The sequence below is a fragment of the Falco biarmicus genome, chromosome 1, assembly GCF_023638135.1.
Source record: "Falco biarmicus isolate bFalBia1 chromosome 1, bFalBia1.pri, whole genome shotgun sequence".
Classification (NCBI taxonomy): Eukaryota; Metazoa; Chordata; class Aves; order Falconiformes; family Falconidae; genus Falco; species Falco biarmicus.
Window position 1 is genome coordinate 57,786,425 of NC_079288.1, and position 21,703 is coordinate 57,808,127.

At 51.6% G+C, this 21,703-nt stretch overlaps 1 protein-coding gene across 1 annotated transcript in view; it reads left to right on the plus strand.

Moving 5' to 3' along the window:
• The first annotated feature begins 20,241 nt into the window (after nucleotides 1–20,241).
• The window catches only part of TET2 (tet methylcytosine dioxygenase 2), a 74,254-nt gene continuing 72,792 nt past the window's right edge, over nucleotides 20,242–21,703 (plus strand). The window contains exon 1 of the mRNA XM_056327816.1: nucleotides 20,242–20,375. Within this exon, the coding sequence (XP_056183791.1) occupies nucleotides 20,346–20,375 (30 nt within the window). The 5' untranslated portion in view covers nucleotides 20,242–20,345. The remainder of the gene's footprint in view (nucleotides 20,376–21,703) is intronic.

Below are 21,703 nucleotides of genomic sequence, written 5' to 3' on the forward strand. Positions count from 1 at the left end.
ACAAGGAAAAAGCCATATGGGAAGAAAACCTGGATCCTGATACCTCTGGAGACCTTCTAAGCAAGTATTTTTATATTTGTAAGGAAACCAGCTTCTGTCTGCGTGCAGCTGTAATGGTTATTTGGGCCATGTTGTGGCAGATGTGAAAACCATGTTTGCCTCTGCTCTCCTATCCCACAGGTTTCAGTCAGTCACCCACCAGCCTTCTCACCTTGCTTTCTCCAGTCTCACTGCAGTGGCTTGCAAAACAAAACAATGCACACCCTGAAGACAACTAGCAAAATTTAGCCCTTTCTGTTTGCTTTTTTTTTTTTTAACGACTAAATTCACACACCAGGTGTATTTGTATGGTGACAGTGCAGTAGGCTGTGCAATGTCAGTATTTTCCCCTTTGAAGACAAGTGATACTGAAACTAGCTTCTTTCTTAATTTCATCTATTTTTTGCTAGCTTTGGCTTTTTTAATATACAGTAAGGATTATTTTAGGAAATGTTTTGAGAGCTTTTTTTTCCCTATAGTAACCCTTTTTAAAATGCTGAGTATACACTTGCTCAGATAAATGTGTAAATGAACACACAAGCAATTACCCTATTTTCATATAATTAATTTTTTTCAAGTTTCCATGTGCATTTCCTGCTCATTTGACCATGTAATAATTAATTAGCATTAATTATCTTAGATTGCACCTTCTCTGTCTACACACACATTCAATTAGAAGGGCAGCCTTTTTATAGCCCTCTTTTTTTCAGAGGGGACATCTACAAGCAGTGAAAACGTATCCATGGCAAGGACACATTTCACACCTACTAGACTATTCTGAGAAACTATTACTATTTTTCAAGAAATGCTAAACTCAAAATCTAAGCCAAAAATGCACATGGTCTCTGCTACATGCACAGTAGAGCTGGGGTTTCAACCCCCCCTCCATTCCTATTCCCTGCACATGCAGGGATATTTCCTGCCTGGAAGGAAGGACATTTCCTTCCTCTGGATATACCTCTGCCTTTAAAATCCTCTCACTCTCTGGACTGATCTCATGGCTCTTCGATCATCATCTCCCATCTCAGCTGGTGCTTACAAACACCCATTTTACAGCCCTCACACCTCCCACCCTCATTACCTCCAGCAGCTCTTTTCCACCACCTCATGGGCCAACAAGAGGAACAATATCTAACTAGCTTTGTTGCTGCCAGCTGGAAGGGTTTCACCTTGGCGCTCCTCACAGCTGAGTGTGTGTTTTATCACTCTGGGCAAGTTTTGGTTTCCTTCAGGGGAACATGCCCACTCACTCCAGGGAGAGGTGTTTGGGGAGACTCTTCTGGTAGTGTGAGACTTTCAGGCAAACTATCTCACCACCTTCAGCCACGTTCTGCAGGTGTGAGACTAGAAGATGCCACGGTAATCGCTGTATTCATAAAATATTAGGGATAACATGACAAGGAAAACTCACTCCCAGATAGCTAATGCTATCTGGATGCCACATAAAGCCAACTGTAAGTCAGTAGGAAAGTAAAGAGCAAAGAATGCAAAAAGCCCAGATGGTGCTGCTCAGCAGGGAGGGAGGGAAGTGGTGGCATGATTTTCCTAGAAGACCGACCACAGAAGACAGTGCCCCTGGGACTGAAGCTTTTGAAGCACCGGAGCAAGGAGATGAATCATTCGGGCATTGAAAAAAAAAAAAAAAAAAAAAAAGAAAAAAAACATCTAACCTGAGACTGTGCAGATGAGCATCTTACTGATGCCAGAGATGAATCATCTGCCACCTGTGCTGACTCAGAGAAGCAGCAGCCGCACACCACGGGGAGCAGCCAGTGCCCATGGCGGTGCTAAGAAGCCCTGCGCCCGCGCACTGGAGACCACCCTAAACCTCCCAGGAGGGACGGAGGGAGCCGGGGATGGCGGGCGATGTGGCTCGCTTCCCCTCTGTGCCGCTGAGCCCGTCCCTGGTCACTGGTAAACATTTTGGGTGCATGTGCTGTATATATACGTATGTGTGTATATATATCTGACTGTAAATATGCATGTATGTATATATTTGTGACTGCCTATATAGTCATACCTACAGAAAGCATGCATAATTTGGCAGCTATTGGCATGGAGTGCTGTTTGTGACTTCTGAGGAACTGAGCTCCTTAAGCCACATGTCACCAGCCTGTCAGCTGGAGGAGGGAGAGGGGTCTCCCCTGGGGGCAGGTAAGCAGCTTCCCACCCAGCACCCTCCTGGGAGGGCTTGGCCAAGCTGCCCTCCCCTGCCCTGTCTCTGCACAAAGGATTAATTTCCCTGGCAGTGTTTTGTGGTGCTCCCAAGGCTCTTGCTTCCTCAGAAGGGAGCTGGCAGAGAGGTAAAGCCCCTCCCTCTGGGAGGCAGGCCCCTTGCTGTGGTGTGAGCCATTTCCCACCCAACACCCAACACACACACCCCCCCCAAACAGATGCTGCAAGGAACAAACAGTTTCTAGGAACAGCTGCAGGTGTGAAGCCCCTGCACCTGCCTGCAGAGCCAGAGGCCCAGCTGTGTGGGGGGCACCCCAGCACCCCTCTCCCAGCCAAAGCGCGAGGTGATGGGAAGGGAGCAGGGAGAGAAGTGCAGGAGCTGCCAATTCAGTCCGGTCCCTCCCCGGGCAGGCGGTGGATGCCCAGGGAGCAGGGAACGGGAAATGCTGAGGGGGGCTCCAGGTGGCAACCCCCCAGATTCATTGTTCCAGCTAAAATCATGCACATACACACACACATAGTTTTGTATATATCTCATACACACACACGTAGTTTTATATATAACTATGTATACACTGTTTTTGCTTGAGCTACCTTCAGGTTCCCCATCACAAAGGCCCTGAGCATGCAACCCTTCCCTCCTGATGGCTCCATCACCAACTTCTCCTCCCAAAAGAGCTGCTGCAGGAAGGAGAAGCAGGTGCTGCTGTCACTGCTGGTGTCCTTGAGCAAGGGGATGCAAAACTGGGGAGGGGGAGCAAGGAAAGGGAGCCCCCTTGGGACCACAGCCCCGGGGCCAACACCTCTCCAGCTGGCACTGGGATGCCACAGCCCTGACAGCAAAGGGAGGTTTGCTGCCATTTTCCCAGGTGGTGTTGTTTGCTGCTTTCCTGGCGGAAAGTCATCTAACTTCTGCAGCTTTTCCTTTTCCTTTCCAGTTTCCCCTCCCTACGCTGCAAATAACAGTCTTCCTAAAAATAGCAGGCGTTCCTTCCTCGATGTCACTGACAGCTCGGCATGCTGGTACGAGAGCACATGGGGCAGGGGGTGCCCGCATCTTGTGCCAGCTTCTGCTTTGGGCAAAAACAATGTAGTCCCTCCCGCATGAAGATGGGGTGTCTCCACTGTTTCCAGGGGGAACTGGCCTCCCTGTCCCCTGCTACCCCAACTGATTTTTCACAGTCTGAAAGGTCAAAGCTACTTCTCATGTTTCCAGGTAGCAGAGGGATGAAGAAGCTTACCCTGCAGGAGATCTGTGGGCTGAAGATCATGTTGAGGCTGTATTTTGAAGTCATCAGCCTGGTGTTCAGCTGGTGGTCCTGACTTTGCTCCTGGAACATCTCAGAGGATCTATTGAAATGCCCTTCAGTTCTCCTAGGCTTCCTATATCTGCCTGAGGATTTTTAGAGGGTTGTCTGCCTGTGAGTACATTAGGCAAGCCTCATGTTCATTTATTCCCTCACTTTCCCTTGAGACCATTTTTGGCAGATGAGATTAAAGCAAACCACCCCCAAACCGCCCAGCACTTGTCCATCCCACCATGCATGTGGGGATCAGCCCCCAGGGCAGGTCTAGCCCCAGTGCACAGAGCTGAAGGATTGAGGGGGGATGGCTTTCATGCATTGGTGGGAAGCTGGCCAAAGGATGCGCCGCCACCCAGGGGTGTATCTGCTTCTTGTAGGTTCCCAGATTCTGCTAAAAAAGGTCTCCTCCATGGAGGAAATGTTCTCACCAAAGCACCCCTCAAGTCCTGGAGCAGCAGTTAGGCACATCCAATGGCTCTCCTTGTCTAGGAATGTGTGCAGCCCTCTCTCAGGAGGCAGTCAATAGGATTACTGTGGTTCATTACAGACAGAAGAGGGGTTGTCAGGTTTTATTTGCTTATATGGATTTTGTGTAAAGTAACGCCAAGGAGCTAAACTTTGCTGGGCAAATTATTTTCCTCACACTAGGTTAACAATTTGTATACACATAGTTATGCCAGGGTTTCCACACTGACAAGATAGTTTCAGAGGAGGTAGTTATAGTTCACCAAGTCATGGAGCCATGACCAAAAATCAGAAAATATTCCCTTAGAACAACATTTCCCAAAACCGGTACCCTGACAGATGCCATCTGGAAGAAGGTTGCCCACATCTGCAGATCCCTCCTGCAAGGCAGACCTAGGGATGCAAAAGCTGGCCTCAGGGCCAGCATCCCAGCCAAATCCTACAGGAAACCTCCTGACATCTTCATAGCTGTGCAAATGAGACAGACTTACACATAAGCATTGGGGCGGGGGTGGCAGGGGGGTGGGGATTTTATGTCCCTGGGCATATTAAAACTTTTTGAACTGCCTTGCCTGTAGTTAAATGGTGTAAATGAATTAATGCTTAATGCTTACCACAGACTGTGTCAGTAGCTGGCATCCCCAGCAGTATTTCACGCCTGTGGATGCCAAAATGGCAGGCACCAAGCAGCACCAGCGGCTTCACACCTTGGGCAGCTGGGGAGGTTTGCAAAGGGAAATCTTTCATACGGCTGAACGGTGGCCCCAGGGGCTGGCACTACGAGGCATCTCCAGCAAACAGCATCTCATCCAGGCTGCCCTTGCAAGCTGGAGGGGACAGGGAGCCGGGTGGGAGGCTCAGAAAGGATCCCCATGTGCTCAGCTAGCGACTCGCCGCAGCACTGGGTTGAGCCACCAAGGGCCAGGGTTGCATGAAGGGCTGCAGGAGGGGCTGCCGGGAAGAGGGGGCTCTCCCCACTCTCCCTTGTTTTGTGTTGAGAGGAGGAACGGAAGAGTTTGAGGAGGAACAACCTCCCTGTCCATGCTAGACCTTCACTTCACCTCTCTTTCCTCAGAAAGATTAAGTTTATCCCCATGTCTGACCCAAATCCTAGCTCCATGAAAGCAAACTCCCCCAGTGTCCCTCATACTGCCCCCTCGGGCCAGGAAACTCCAAAAAAGCTTGCACCTCCTCAAGCTGCAGGAATGCTGGTATCACCTCTTCCCATGTCTCCTTGGAAAACAAACTTCATAAGGGATAAGGAATGAGGATGAGGAGGGAGGCAGGAGCAGCAGGCTGATGTCCCACACACAGAGCAAAGCTCACCCTCCCTCCTGGCTTCCCTTGCTGTGGGCTACACCAGCCCAAAATTGTGCTGCCAGTGCTCAGCCCTGCGGGAGATAAACCCTTGCCCAAGCTGCCCTCTGGGAGCCGTGACATTTTTGTTGGAGCAAGAAAAAAAGCCAGGGGGAAAAAAAAACACCAACTCAAGTGCTCTTAGATTTTTCTAAATGAGAATTTAAACGGCTGCCAGCCTATCTGCCGATAGCAGAAAGCAGATTGCAAGTGTAACAGGATGCAATTGAGTCAGACGATTCCAGGGAGTGCACCAGAAGGCTTAATATTAGGACTACTGGCATTTGCAGCCTTTGCTAATGACTTAACGATCATTTGCACTGATTTGTGTTGGCTTCGATATGCAGAGAGCAACACTTTCTGTTTAAAACTGGGAGAGACCATCAGGGATTTTACTGACTATCTGATGGCTGCTTTCTCATAAATATATATTTTCAGCACCTTAGTGTTAAATAAATATGTTGGGGAAATGAATACACACACCCCCACCCACAAAAAAAGTCAAGTCCCCAGATTGTGCACTCAAAGGATGGGTGTTTTATAGGCAATTTCCTACCCAGCAGCATTAGCTCAGGGGACAAAACACACCTGCAGGACTCAGTAGGATTTAGTGCCGTTGAAATTCAGCAAAAAGCACCAAAAGGAGAGAAGAGGTTTCTGCTCTGCAGGGCTACCTCTCTCTGTGGGGAAATCCCTCTCCAAATTCCCTCTCTTGCAATGGTGAGCTGTGCTTCCCTCTTAAATTAGGTGGGTTAAAGTCCAGGTAGTCTGGGCCACACTGTCGTACTGTGAGATTTCTCTTCTGACTTTAAAGAGCCTGTATACTGACATTAAAAGCATTTCTCCATGCTTGGGATGTGAGTTTTGCTGCTTGCTGAGCTGCACCAGTTGGTGCCCATCCTTCCTCAGGACACGCACCCTGAAGGATGCTCTGTCCTTACAGCTCAACCTTTACCAGCACAAGGGCACCTTGGAAAGAGTTCCCAAACCCTCACCTCGGGAGAAACAGCACCAAACAGAACAGGCATGTGGGGATGGCCACCACATGTGTGTACACTCCCAGCCATACGTATGAGACTAATTAGCGTACGCGAGGTAAATCATGACAGCTCAGCGCCTATTGTTCGGCGCCTAACAGCAGGAAGAGTGTCAACAGGGTTTTTTCGGGGGCTTGGAAATAGATGTTAATTGTTAATTCCCATTTAGCGCTTCCCTTGGGATGAAGCCTGGCATACTGTGAGTATATTTTCAAAATCCACTGGCAGAAGGAAAGCTCAAAAGTTAAATGGGGAAAAGTTTTGGGAAAAAGTATTTTAAGAAACATGCCACAACCTAAAAAAACAACACAGCAAGCAATACATCTATTAGGAGGGACAGCTCTGCCCCCTTGGGAGCCTGCAGCATCCTGCCCAGGGCACCTGGTTTGCTTCTCCTGCCCTCACTGCAGTAGTGCTGATAGCATCCCACTAGCTGCACACTTGGGCCAGCCAAAATTTGGGAGCCCTTAAACCAGGGCTGGGATTAGAGCATGGAAAAAAGGAGACAGAGGCAGCGCCCTGCCTCCCCGACTGTGCTGGGGGGCTGTGCTTAAAAAGAAGCTTTCCACAGCTGCAGCCTATGGATTCTGCTACAGCCATGGTGGTGGGGCTGCCAACCAGCTCCCCCTGGAAAGAAAAGGATGTTGCTTTCCTGTGAGACCAGAGGGCAGACTGGGAAGGTGACTGGGAGAGGGAGCAGGGGATGGGGAGGGAGGGAGGACTGGAGAAAGACAAGGCCAGGACAAGTCCTTCACCTGGCACGTTTCATTAAACCTCACCCTTTGTACCCACATCAGTGTGCCTGGACCAGGACCTGGGACCAACCCTGACCCACCTGTGACCCACACTCAGCCCAAGAGCCAAGGCTTTGGAGTTGCCTGGTTTCTTCCCAGCATCTTCTTCTTTGAAGGGAGACCCAGAAAGCTGCAGCTCAAGGTGCTGGTTTTGGAGAAACTTCAAGCAGTTGCTACCCACTCAAACCCCAGATGGTTCAACACAAAGAATGTAAAAGTTACCACAAAAGAAAAAAATAATATTTTTTAAACCGATCTCACAGGTCTTTGCTGATCAGATCATGGGGGTTTTGTGGTTTTTTAATACTCAGTGGTGCACTTGCACATTCGTCTGCTGCAACCCATCACGGCTGGGAGGAAAAAGCACTCTGTTCGACATGCCCATGCAAAACCCTCCCAGAGCAGATAAATCATGTCCCAGGCAGCCGCCAGGTTCTCTCCATGGTGCCCTCTGCCATGGGCCATCCCACCAGGAGCACACAGAAGACCAGCCTGCGGGGCACCAGACCATCCATGGAGAGGACAGGTAAACCCCCTGGAGCAGGAAAATGCTTCTGCCAGGCCCCCAGGGGTGAGGAGGCTGCTGGTGCTTCCCTTCAATTTGTCTGCAAATGCTAGCCAGAAGCAAGCTGTGCCTGTGCAGTTTCCTACGGTGGTATCCCCCCCACTCTGGCAGGCAAGTGTTTGCCATTTGACTTTCTGCCCGGCACCATCTTATACCTTGAACCAGTGCTGTCACCTGAAGGGTCCCAGCTGGGAGCTGGGGCTCCATCCCTGAGCATGGCATCGCCCTTGCTGCCCACCACTCCGTGCTCACTGCCTTCTCCACCACCATTCCTAAGAATTGAAAACAAGCCAGGAAAGCAAGATGGGAGGGAATCTTAAAAAATGCCAACTCCTTGTGGCTGTTGGATCAAAGGGATATGCACACCAGGTCTCTGCACTCCCGTGTTGCTCTTTTCCACTCCTCCCCACTCACAGATACCACCCCAAGATGTGCACGAGCCAAAAGGGGTTTGCTGTCCCCTCCAGACACCAGGCGATGCACAATCAGGTACAACGATGGAATGAGGGGGTTTCCGACAGGGATTTTTACCTCCCCATTGCTGCTGATTTGCATGTAGCAAAACCATGGACCTGGGAGGAAAAAAGCCAAGTTTAAATAAATTGAAATGCAAAAAACACCAGTTCTGGATGATGTTTAGCTCAAAGACCAGATCCTGCCCTCCTTACTTCGGCAAAGCTTGTCCTCAGTGAGATTCACAGACTCTGAGCTGTACTGAGGCCTCTACTGACAAGACCAAATTTGTTACTCAAGAACTTTGTCGGAGATGATCAGTATGAAAGAGCCAGCCCATTATGGGGGACGTGATGAATGTTATCTGCTGGGAAAACATTGCATTTGAAGTGCAGGAGGAGCAAAAGAGAAATTAAAAGCTTCTTTTTCAATATGGAAAGTGTGGGTCTCATCTAAGTTTGGAGTGAAGGGGTACTATGTTTTCATCAACTGCAAACTTTTAAGCTAAGATGTCTTTCCTGAGAGCATTTATGGATACATATGTATATGTACATATCCTGTCACTAATCTAATATAGACACATAAGTTTTGTGTGCTTACCTTCGCTTGAGAGAGGTGAAGGCATCTGCCTGCAGTGCAGCTGTCCCAGTGAAATCTCCCGGCAGATGCCCAGAGCTGCTCCAAGCACTGGCATCAGCAAACATCAGCTCTGTTGCCCTTTCATTCCCTCTAATGCAATTAGAACGGATTAACATGGGTGACTAGATGTGAAAGACAAATGCACCTCACCATCTCCATCCCACCTACATTTATTAATTTGAGTCCTGCTGTTTTCATAAACTTGTTGCTCTCTTGACCTCCCTCAGATGGAGCACCACTTTTTTTGTTGCTTGAAAATTAAGAGCTCTGGCAGGGAGGGACAGCCAGCTGAAACGCTCAAAACCATAGAGCCCAGTGGCAATAGCCCACAAAGTTTCTTTTACCAAGTAATTCATGAATGAGAGTTTCACAGGCTTGCTAGTGAGCTAACAGCCACTTCCCTTGAATCCTTTGGCAATCCTTGGCTTCAAAAGCCTGGGAAGCACTGTGCAGTAAATACCTTTTTTTTTGGGGGGGTGGGGGGGTGGACCTTGCACTTTAACTCTTCACTCTTGAACACCAGGCATCTGCTCACTGCACAGACCTCCAGCGACAGGGCAGGTATCTTCAGGTTAACCACACGCATTGCACTTTAATCATAGCAACAGAAAATCATGATCTGTGGACTAGATTGGACCACACAACTGTCTGGCCTGACTTCTCACACAGCACAGCCTCCAGGTGACTGGCTAAAGCACCACAGCGCATCTTCTAGACAAGCCATTGATGGAGAGGCTCTGCCACTTCCCCTGCTAAAGTGTTCCACAATTTAGGAAAATAATGCCACTTGCTTTTGAAAATGAGAACCTTTTGGACTGAATTTCTCCAGCTTTAGCCCCTGTCCATTGCATTTTGGTTTGCCTTTGTTTACCCGATTAAAGGACTTGCAGACTTGCAGCTACCAAGAATGTTTCCCTTTGTAGACATTTGAGAACTGTGATCTTAACCTTGCATCTCTTAAAATAAATAGGGTGAATTTCTTTACATCTCTCAGAGGGACACAAGTTTTTCTGACCTCAGAAAAAAGGTCAGGGACTGATGGCAAGGTGGCAGGTCCTCTCCAAACCTTTTCCAACGTGTCAGCATCATTTTGATGTGTCCCCTGTCCCTAAACAGATATAGCCTTACAGTAATTACTTTGAATGTCTCTGCTCCCCATCATGTATTTCCCATCAGAATTCTATTTCCTTCAGTTGACTTAACATTTACATATTTTTATTGTACTTAAGTGATTTAAAATACTTCTGAAGCTTGGCTTTGTTAGACTGCCATCTTCATAAGTCAAAGAATATCTTCCATTCAAGTCACTCCTCAGTTTACAACTAGCCATATTTTTCCAATACATATTTCAATATTGCAAGTTTAGTCCCCCTCCCAGCATCCTGGAAAAAAAGTGATTACAGCTGAAATTGTGTAAATTGTGCCCCTCCTTCACCTGTGATGATGTGGCCTGTAACTCTATGAGTGCCCAGCAAATGGCACACCTCCACTATTTATCTTACTCTCAGCACTCAGATTTCATTTACTGTATGGTCTCCAACTGGGATGCTGTTGTTCTTCCCAACACTCTTTAAAAAGTCCGTAATTTTCTGGACGTGATGGAAACGTGGGTCTGAGAAGGACTGCAGGTGGTTTCCTGGTCCACCCTTGTCCTGTGTGGGTGGATGTATCCTGACAGGCTCGGCTCTGCCCTGCTGAGCCTCTGGGGCAATATCTTCTCTAGGCAACTTGTTTCAGCACAGAACTATCTTTCCAGTCAGAAATTATTGTCTTGACAATAGATGTGCCTTGCTGCCAATTACCCCAGGTTTTTCTTGCTTTATTTCCAGTGGATGTGAAGGGCAGTCAAGGCTCAGCATTTTAAAAGAATTTAACATGGAGCAGACAACTTCCCGCATCCTCACAGCTGCCAAAATCCCAATTCAGCAGCCCCAAACCCTTCTGCTTGGGGGAGAGCCTCACTGTATAAGCTGTCATTCCTGCAGACCATCTCTGAACTCCCTCACCTAACATACTGCTGAACAGCAGGGGATACCTCCCACGGCAAACACATGGCTGGGCACCATCTGCCCTGGGACAGCACTGGTGCCTTTGGAGCTTTTTCTGCCACGTGTCCCTGGTGTCCCCGGGCATGCCAAGCCTGTGCCCCTCTCAGGGACTGTCCCACCGCGGGCAGGGGTAGCTGAAGTCTTGCATGGCCAGCGGGTCACTGCTTAGCAGCTGCTCATGCGGGTACCTTCCCAAACATCTCCCTTCCGACCAAGTGGGCTGGAACAAGCCACCTCTTGACACTCTCCCTTTCTCCCTCTTTGTCTCCAAACTCATTCAGTAAATCTTCCTCTTGCTTCCTGGTGAACATCAGGTGAAGAACAGCCTTTCTTGGTATTTGCTGTAAAATTTAACCCCTGTTTTTTCTGCTTAGTTTTACTAAATCAGCTGTGCCCTTCCCTATCCATCTTTCCGGACTGTGATCTGTCCCCCAGAGTCTCTGCAGTCCTGGTTTGCTTCTGTGATGAGTGTCCAAACACTTCCTGTTTATTTTCTGTACTTCTGGCATGATTTCTGAAGGAATTAAAAGCAAATCTGTTTATCTTTGCTAAATCCCTCTGCTGATAAGGGTATTAGTGGTCTTATTTACCAACGGAAAAGCAAGGCAAAGTGGGACTGGAAGTAAAAATCTCAGAAAGCAGGTCCCTAATTTGAGATGCCCTAAAAGCATCCAGCAGCTGAATTTTCTGGAAATGTCAAGTAACTATCCCCTAAAACTCGTGCCTCTTAAGCTGCTTCAGTTTAGGGATCTCTGATCGGTGGCACTCCCACTTCCTTGGCACCGCAAAAAACTGACGATGCTGTCACCAGGCAGGAAGCTCATCCACAGCTTTTTCCTGGATGGAAATAAAACAAATACATTGCAGACTATGTGGCAATCAGAGTCCACAGCCACAGACAATCTCCTCTCACAGCAATCACTTTTTAATACAATTTCTGATTTTTCAGAGATGGAATTAGCAAGGCAGAGATCATCCCAACAACTACATTTTAAAATTTTTTTTTTACTTTCTACCAGCTTCATAAAATAATTTGTTCCATGTCTCTCAACACCCCATTAAGGGAAAGAAAAGCCAGGGCAGGTTGTCACTGCCGAGATGCGCCATGGCTATGTTTCATTCTGACAGCCAGCAGCATATTACATTGGAGACACCAGCTGTGCAGAAAGGTGCACGACACCAGTTTGAGGCTGACCCCTGGCCACACTTTGGCCACCAGCTCCCAGCTCCGCTCCAAGGCACCCACCAATCCCAGTAACCCAAAGCAAGTTCCGCCTGCTGCTGCACTGCCTGCCACCCACCAAAAAGGGGCACGGAATGGTACGTTTTGCCCACGGAGAAAGGCTGGCAAGAGTGAAAGTTGCACCAATGAGCCAGGAAAAGCAGCTGGATTTTCTCCACTGTCTGAACACCCCAAAAGAATAGAGAATTTTGGGGTTTCTTTAAGTTGCTCAGGGTGGCAAGGACTTCTGCTGGTGCCTCGTAGCTGCAGAGCCCTGCCAGCCTATTCCTCTTGTTCTTCAAATCCTCAGACAAAACTGTACCTTTTAATATATACAATGTGGTGACTGTGTGTCTGATGTATGTCTGCATCTTTCAGTGGAGCTTTTCTACAGCTTTTTGAAGAAGGGAGGAAGGGAGACTGCATATAACACCCCCACACTCACCCAAATAAAAAGGACCAAACACAGCTCCTTCCCCAAGTAGCAAAACCCCAGGCTATTGCCAGGTTGTGTCTGAACACATCTCCCCCTAGGAGCTACGGTGCTGACTCCCTGCCTAAACAGTAGCAGGCATGCAAGAAAAAATCAAAGCAAGCTGACAGCTCAGCTAGGACCACGGATGAACTGCTCTGCTGGAGAAGGAAATCAAAAGAGACAAAGACAGCTATAACATTTATCTTCTTTATATATTGCTTCTAGATTAGAAAATCTGTGCTAACAAGGTCATGGGTACGCATGCATTTACGTTGCTTTTGAACACCATTTAGCTGCTTAAATTCATGCTGCAAAGCGGTTAGCTTTGCATATAGCTTTTATTTATAGGGCAAATTTGATTTAAGAAGAATTTAACTCAATATAATTGTGCCTGCGCTAAGGGTATGAAGAAACATGACAGTCACTTCTGCTAAGAATTTCTGAATCACAGGGGCGATGGCAACCCCGTGATTAGGTTTGGCCTTCTCTTCTGGATGTGCTGGGAGAAGGGAAACAAACAAGCAGAGTCCCACCGAGCCCATTAAAAAGGCAAACAGTGATTAAAGATGAAAAGGTAACGCTTTTTATGAGTTGCATGACCATGCAACCACTGCCTTTCCCAGCTCCTGCCCAGGCACACAGCTAAGGCTCTTCCCAAAGGCCAGCATTCGCTGTATCGCAGCCCAGGTTTCTGTGTGTCACCTGGTTTAGCTGTTTCATCAGCTCCTGCTGGTTTTTCCTCTGTGCTTTTCCCTTCACAAGACTTTCTTAGGAGCCAGCTTTCATATCTGCCAGGAAATAACAGGCTGCACTGCAAAAAGTGGCACATCTCCTTGGCTTCTCCAAGTCAATGCAAGACCCTTTTCCTCCTGCTTGTGAGATGAACTGTAGAAAATCACTAAATTCCTGATTTCTAAAGTTGTATGTTTAATCTATATACAGGAAAATATCTACCTAAAACGAACGAGTACTGATTCCCTGAGACTGTTACTAGTGACACCAGCGGACATCAAGCTCCCCTGTAACAAAGCCACATTTCCTCAGTGCCTAACTACAGACACAGGGAGCCTGTCTTCGGACATCCAATTTAAAAATGCAGTTGCGGGAGGTAAGAGCTCAGCCATGCCTCCATCTCCTAACCTGATTTTCCTAGGAAGCTGGAGTCAGGCTAAAATGAGAGAAGATGCCAAGCACCTCTCAGGGACCAGCACCCGTAGGAACTTAGCCCTCCGTCTGTCCCCTTCAATTCATAGTTGACCAAAAGTCATGTTCAGGGACAGAGACAGAGTGGCCTCTGAAAATGAACCACTGTTCAAATGGGGACACTTTTCAGTAAAGCTGAGGAGAAGGCAGGGCCCGGGAGCAACATTGTGTTGGCTGGAGCCAATGCTGCTGGTGTCCAGGAACAGAAGCACTGACACCTCCTGCACCAGTCCCCACTTCACACAGGCTCTGCTCACACAGCTACTGAGAGCTCATGTGCAAGGGATCCTTCTCCATCACGACCACCGGCAGAGACCAGAGAGAGAACATGGGAAACTCCACGGTCTTGTCCACCCGCCTGCTCCAGTAATGCTGCTGCAGAGCCGCAGGGCGAGGGCTGCCAGCCAGCAGTGATGCTGGGCAGTGCAGCAGACCCCATGGGCAGTACATGAGGATGCATGCCAGGATGCTGACCACGGCTGTGGAAGGATTTGAAGATGATGAGAAAACCAAACATCAGTAGAGAAGGCAGGGAAAAAAGTCAGTAAAGGGATTTGACAGCTGTAGGCTGCCTCTTCTGCTCAGTCCACCCGAGCCCTTAGCTATTCATGCAGCAGTAAAATGCTCACAGCTCAGGCTTATCAAAGGATTTTAATTCCTCCAACAATCAGAGAATCTATGGATACAGCTACCGAATGTTGCTCTAGCCTGGAAAGGCGGTGAGAGATGCATGCTGTTACATACAGAGCTTGACACTGGTGGGCTGGTGGCACCACGCAGGAGCACTCCCGGTCTCACGTCACTGCTGTAATGATACCGTAGAGGGCTAACAGCACAGCTCCACACCAGCACGGCTTTCCTCCCCACAGCTGGATTGACTGTGACGGTGCGGTTTCAAGACTCCTGACAGCTGTGTAATGCGCTTGACAGAAACACAGCACAGCTCACCGTGCTTTGCTCCTGCAGGCATTTGCCTGTGGGACAGCATTCAGCCACAGCAAGTGAGACTGATGGAGCAAAACTGGTCATCCCCTCTGCTCCTGGAAGCAGGTATTCTGGGGAAGAGCTCCGACACATTCTGCTTTTGTCTCCCTGCACGTGGTGGTCTGTGGTACTGAATTGGTTCATTTGCTTTCTCAGCTTTTCTGCCCTCCCCGCAGTCCTGTAGTCCAAGAGTAGAGACACTGAGGGATGCCAGCAAGCTGCAGAGTGGGATGAGCAGAGCGGGGAGAGTTGACTTTGGTCCCAGATGTCACCAATTTGATTGTGTCCAGGATCTATACACGCTGCTGAGAGCCCCTTCTTTGCAGGTCAGCTTTTGGCCTTTTTCTGGAAGGTTATTACTGAAAGTCAACAGAATGCCACTCCCCAGGGGAAACCACAGACCAGGTCTCCATCCTTCAGCCAGCACCTTACCCTACAGGCCTGTGAGGGGAGTCTCCACTTCCCTTGCATTCAAGGATTCAAGATTTTACTCCCACAGCTATAGAAAAGTAAGCCTGGGGCCCTGAAAGGACAAGCTGTACCTTCAGACCCATGGAAGGTCCTCCCGCTTCACCTCTCCTTATGCCTCCCTTACCCCCACGTGCACCCCAGCCACGGTCCTGGGGACAGGCAATGCCCAGAGGGCACCTGAGGTGCCCAGATTCAGGTTTTCCAGCCACAAATGCCTGAGCAATCACAAGGCTACAGTCACCTTCAGAGCCATAAACACTACGAGCAGCATAAAGACGTCTGTAACCATGAGCAAAAAGCCAAGGGCTGAAAAGTTGAACCACCTGCAGCTCTCCTCCATCGCCAACAGGCACCTGCCACCAGCAGAATGGTGGCACTGGGTGGATAACGCATCGCAGCTTTGATGTTGCCCCAGCAGGCATCCCAGCCATCGGGCACCTTGCTCCCAAAACTCAGCAACTGAGCTACCATGAACAGGCTGGGCTTCCCCCGTGTTTCCTCTGCACCATCTCATCTGCACAGTCCTGGAAAAGCCCCCTCCTGCCCAGGCAAGCAATGCCAAGAAATGACAAATAGTGACTTTTGATGAATTCAGGGAAAAAATAAATTGTTGGAGTCTGGCAGAGCCACCCCCCTGCTGCCCATCAGTCCGATCCCTCAGCTTTGAGGCTGGGCTCTTGAGCACATGGACAAGCAGGTGTCTCAGGACCTGAAAAAGCCCTGCTGAAAGCATAGACCAAAGCAAAATGATGACTTGCTGAACCGGTCCCGTTGCCTTTCCCACACCTTGTCCCTGTAGGGCTTCTGGTGGATGCTGCTGTGATCCTGACAAGGCCCCTTGAGAAATCAGTGTCCCTCGGTGGAAGACAGAGACAAATGTCTATGTGGAGAATGGACATGAGAGATTTTCTGTAGACCTATCTTGCTGCAACTGCATTCTGGACTCCTGGGGTTTGCTCAAGGAGGTGAAACAGGCTGTCTAGCAAATTTGTTTCCCCTCACCTCACGTAGCTGTTCACGCTCCATCATGGGGGGAAGAAAACATGAATAAAACAACATGAAGAATTGCAGGCTCAGTAGAAACAATTTAATTATGGCTCTGAACTGCTTTTTGCACAGAAATTTTAAGTCGGAGTCGAATTTGGCCCAGAAAGCTACGTGAAGCAGGTAGTCAATATATCCCCGCTATTCTTCAATGCAGGGTAAGGGTGAAAAATTATTTGTACTGTACGTCTTTCTGAATGTTTCATGTGGGGGCTGAAGGGACGCAAGCACATTACATTCTGTCAGTAAGTCAGTCAGGTTTGCTCATTGTAGCTTTAGAGTTAGAAGAAAACTTTGGCTGCAGCTTGTGCCCTGGCTGCCCCGACATCCTTCGTGGGGAGTGAGCTTTCCTTCTAGCAGAGGGGTAAGGCCCATGGCCTTTTAAACCGTTGATCTGTGTGTAATTACGCATTATACACACAAATGCTGTAATTGCCAAGTGACAGGATGTTTTTTACCTGACATTTTGCCCATGAAACCTTTGCCTCGCTGCAGTGCCTGTTGGGGAAATGAGAAAAACTGCTCTGGCCACAACTGCAGCGACTCCCCAAGTACCTGTCCTGCAGCCGCACCGTGTGACAATCGGGTCTCTGGGCTGTATTGCTATTAACACTCTGCTCAAAGAGATCGAAGCAGATTATTCTGTTCCCAGCAGATCTCAAAAGGAGCAAAAGCTGTTCCTTACAAGAGTAGCAGTGGACACACGTAGTCTGGAGTGGGGTTTTTGGTAGGATTCACAACTGCATGCCTTTAATCAGTTGAGATGTCTTTTTTTTTTCTTTTTTTCTTTTTTTCTTTTCATTGCTTATAGGTGAAAAGACTGACCGAGAAGAAAAATGGTGTGGCTGGGATAGCCCTAGAAACAGCTCCAGAATACTGCTTGAGCTAAGTGCATTTCAGCACATTTCCAAGGAAGCTTCATATCCATTCTTTACAGCAGATACTTGTTTTGAACAATGCATGCAACTCCAGGCTGGGAACAGCATGTTTGAAACGTAAAAGGCTTTTCCCCCCCAACTCTTTAAGGGTGAGAGCATGTGTGTGGGGGGGTTAAGTCGCTTCTCATCATGGTCAAGTTCAGGCATTTTTTCTCCCTGTTTGATAGCTAAAGATAAGGCAAAGCAAAATGAGTCCAATTTTCTTTAAACAGTAAATACATTGAAGCCAACAGAACTACTCCAAGGAGGAAATTAGATCCATGTCCCTCTCATTAGGCTGCTAACGAATACCAAGAAATGTGCCTTGTGGAGCAAGCTGCACTGATTTGGAAGCCACAAGATCCTGCGGTCTGTCAAAATGCAGCAAGGCTATGTGATGGCACCGGGTCAGTCAGGAGGTTTGTAGGTCAGGATAGCTGAGCACAACCCAGCTGAGCAGGGGAGGCTCCGGTAAATGTGCCTTGTGCTCCGGGAGGGAAGACAGAACCGCTGGTTCAGCAGGACTGCTCCTGAGTTTATTGAGCCTGGTGATTACAAGAGGCTGTCAGTAGGGCAGTAAAATTAAAAAAAAAAAAAAAAAAAAAAAGAGAGAGAAAGAAAATAATAGAGACACGAACCACACCTATGACAGGAAGCATTTAAAAAATGCACGTTTCTCTCCCATTCCTACATGCAAGTCAGATATGCATGAGCAGTCTCTTATCTTCAGCACAGAAGTACAGTCAGAAAAAAAAGAAAAGAATCCCAGCTCAGTGTAAAACTCCTGCTTTGTGGTTGGTGATTTTTTTTTCCTTTCTTTCCTTCATGCACTCAGCCAGGTTTGCAGCTGCTTGCTTGTGCAAAGGAAGGGCTGTGACCCTGCTGAAAGCAGGAGCCGGCGCGGCAAGGTCCTGCCAAAACCAGCCACCTGCTGCTTGTGACTGCGAAGGGCTCACGGCCACGGGAGGGACCCGGGCCATGCAAGGGAGGGTCACCTCACCCAGCGCAGAGAGGCCCGGGCGAACCTCGCCGGTGCCGTGCCCTGGTGAGGCAGGACAAGACGGTGCAGCGGCCGGAGGTGTTTCTGCAGGTGCTGTAAGAGCGGGCCGGGGAGGAGACAGCACTTTGCACCCGCTGAGAGGTCGGGCGTGCTCGTTCCTGGTCATGTCAGCTGGATGTGCCACACCAAGGGGGAAAAAGCAACACCAGGCTTTAATAAATCTGCAGACTTGAAAGAGTTTGGAACACTGATTAAAGCCTGCTGGAAGCGCTGTGAAAGCACAAACAAAACTGGCAAGATTGAGAGAGACTTTGGCCATTCTTGGCGTCGTTTGCTCTTCCAAGAAGAGGCAGAGCCAGAGCCTATTCGCACAGGTTTAGGCTGCACGGGACGGTGCTGAAAGTTCTACGGCAGCAAACATGAAGACCCTTTTTTTTTTTTTTTTTTTAATTAGAAACCCCACGTATCTTCCCAACGGGACAGGGCTAGCCAGGCCAGCTCCCTCCCGAGCTCTGGGGACAGCGAGCCGCCCGGCAGGGGCACAGAGGTGATGCTCCGCCGCCGGCGCAGTGCTATTTTAGCAAGCTGTAACGGCAACTCTCTGTGCGCAGCCTGCTTCTGCAATGAAATTTCACAGAAACCAAAGCAAAAGCAAAAGCCCGAGAACAACCTGTGATGTGAAAAACAAATTACTCAGCGATGACCTGAACTTCCTAGAAATCAGTCCGATCTGCATCGAGAGCACCGGATTTCGCATCTTGCTAGAACGCTGTCCCGCCAGCCGGCCTCCTGCGGGCAGGGAGCGCCGGGGGGTCGCCCTCCGTGCAGCACCTGCAGACCCGCCTGCCGAGCCCAGGGTCGGGGACACGTCCGCGGGCGGGAGAGGGTCCTGCCGGGAAGCTAATGCCCTCCTCAGATCGTCCCCTGCCCCGCAACACCTCCCCGGCAGGCCGGGACAGAGCGGGAGGCTGCTCTGCCTGGGCAGGGGGACAGCAGGGTGGAGGGGGGGGCACCGGGGCAGTGTGAGCCCCCAGAGCCGGTTCTCACGGAGGCAGCTGTTGCTTACTCTGGCTTCTGCTCCCCGCGGCTGCCCTGCTGGAAGGGCTCCAGCTCCTCCGGCGAAGGAGGGCGGCGAGCGGCGCGGGAGCAGGCAGTGAACGGGGGCACGGCGGCGGCAGCCGGTCACCCGCTGGCGGGGGCTGGCCGGCCGGGGGTGAAGGCACCGAGCTCCCCTCTCGGGTCGGCGGGGCGAGGCCGGCAGCCAGACCCCCTCCCGGGGCTCCAGCTGTGGCGGGCACGGAGCCCTTTCCCCTGCGAAGATCCGGAGTGCGGGAGCGGCGCCATCGGCCCCGCTGGCGGAGCGTCCCGCACCGGGGCCGCGGGCTTTGCAGCCACGTGGGGCGGGTGCTCGCCCGGCCGGGGGCCCGGCTGGCCCCGCGCTGCGACATTCCCGCGGGCAGCCGCGGGACCCGGTGGCGAGGAAGCCCGGGGACACGTTGACAGCGGTTCTTCTTTGGTTTTGGCTTTCCTCTCACGCTGCCAGCCGGTTACCGAGCACCCGAGCGGCGGCCGGCGGAGAGCAGCCCGAGGGCGAAGTCGCGGCCCCCGCAGCCGCCCGCGTCTGCGGGGATGGCAGACGGGCTCCCGCGGCCGTGGGAAAGCGCCGCCGGCTCCGCGGAGGGAGGTGGAGCGTGTGGTGCGGGAGAACGGTGCCCCGGGCGGCGGGGGCTGCCGCTGGCGGGCGGCACCGGCACCCCGCGCTGCCCCACGCACCCACCGGCTCCGGCGGGGCGCGAAGCGGGGAGCGAGGGCGGCAAAGGCGGGGAGGGGGCGGCGGGGCGGGCGGGGGGAGCACGCAAAAGGCCGAAAAGCGGCCGCAGCCCCGCGGTCGGGGCCGGGGCCGGTGGCGGGGGCGCCCCCACGCCCGTCCCCGCTGGCTGCACGGGGGCGCCCGGCGCCGCGCGGCGCGGACAGGGGGTGCCGAGGGGGGTGTGTTGCGCGCGCGGGGCGGCGCGGCGCGCGGGGCGGGCGCCGACGTCAGGGCGCCGCGTGCATATTGATGCGGGGGCCCGGCCGCTTTCGTCAAGGAGCAGAAGGAAGCAAGATGGCGGCCCTGTAGGAGCGGGGAGCGCGGCGCCCGGCTGTGCGTGCTGGATGTCGGCAAGGCTGAGGGACGCGGCAGAGGTCAGAGCGGGTCCCCCAGGCCGGCCGCCTCCCCCCCAGCCCTCCGGGGGTGTCGCGGGGCCGCGCCGCGCCGCTGGGTGTCGGCGGGGGGTGGGCGCCGCCGCGGCTCCCCCAACATGGCTGACTGACAGAGGCGGCGGGGGGCGCCGCGGGGCCCCCGCCGTCCCGTCCCCGCGGGGCCGGCCCCCAAGTTTGCCTGGCCGCCCCTCCCCGCGCCTTTGTCTGCGCGGCGGTGGCGGGGGGACGGGGGCGGCGGCGGGAGGAGCCCCGCGCCCCTCGGAGCCCCCCCGGCCGGCCGGCGGTTGCCCCGCCGCGGGGGGCTGCCCCGCTCCCCTCCGCCGCGCCCCGCGGGGACCGGCCCTCCCGCTCCCGGCTTCCCGCGCCGAGCCCCGCCGAGCGCGGCCGGGGTCCGGGGCGGCGGCGGGCCCCGGCTTTGTGCCGCTCCCCGGCCCCGGGCGGGCACAAAGGCGGGCGCAGCCCCGGGGAAGGGGGGGGCGCGGGGCGGGGGGGCTGGCGGAGTTTGGGGGGCGGGGGGCAGCGGAGGGGGAAGCGAAACCCGGCGTTGGGGGGCGAGGGAGAAGTGCGGGCGGGCGGCGGGGGGGCTCGCTGCGAGGCCTTCCTTTTTCTGTGCAATCTACACGCGCGTTTTGTCCGCGTTGCCAAACGCTGCCGTCGGGGCCACTTGCACAATGTGGCTACGGGAAGGAAAGCAGAATTACTTTCCCGTGCGCGTTCCCCCGAAATAGCGCGTTCGGTGAGGCCGGGCTAGTTCCCCGCCAGATGACAGACACGAGCAGCCACCTTACCGCGTTCGTAAGTCGGGAGCGCGGCGCCGTCCGCTCGCATCGGGGCAGTTATTGGCGTTAAATCACCCCCTTCGACGCTTGCGCTCGCTGTCGTGTCCTTAGTTAAAGGGACGCTTTTCGGCTCGCGGTTTGAACCTTGGAAATTCAGCAGACACCCTTTTCTGCTAAGTAATTTTCCTTTTCAGAGGGCGAGGTGAGGGGAGAAGTGATGTGGTCTAGCCTGCTTTCATTGAAATGTTGCAACCAAAGATCTATCTCATCGTGAGATTTGTTTTCCATGATGAGCGGCATGCAAAGATGCAGGCTTTAAGCAGTGTTCGGCACCTCTGAATATCAGTCCGGCGTAATTTTTTTTTTTTTTTTCTTTTTGAATGTGAAGTTTAGGAGTTTCAGAGATGAGGAGATACTGTCCCTAGTGAAAGCAGGTTAGTGGGTGTTGTTTGTCGGCTAATGAGGCCATTTTATTTGCATGTTAATAGCAGGTTGACTTACTGCAGCAGGGGGTGAGTGTAGTAACGTGTA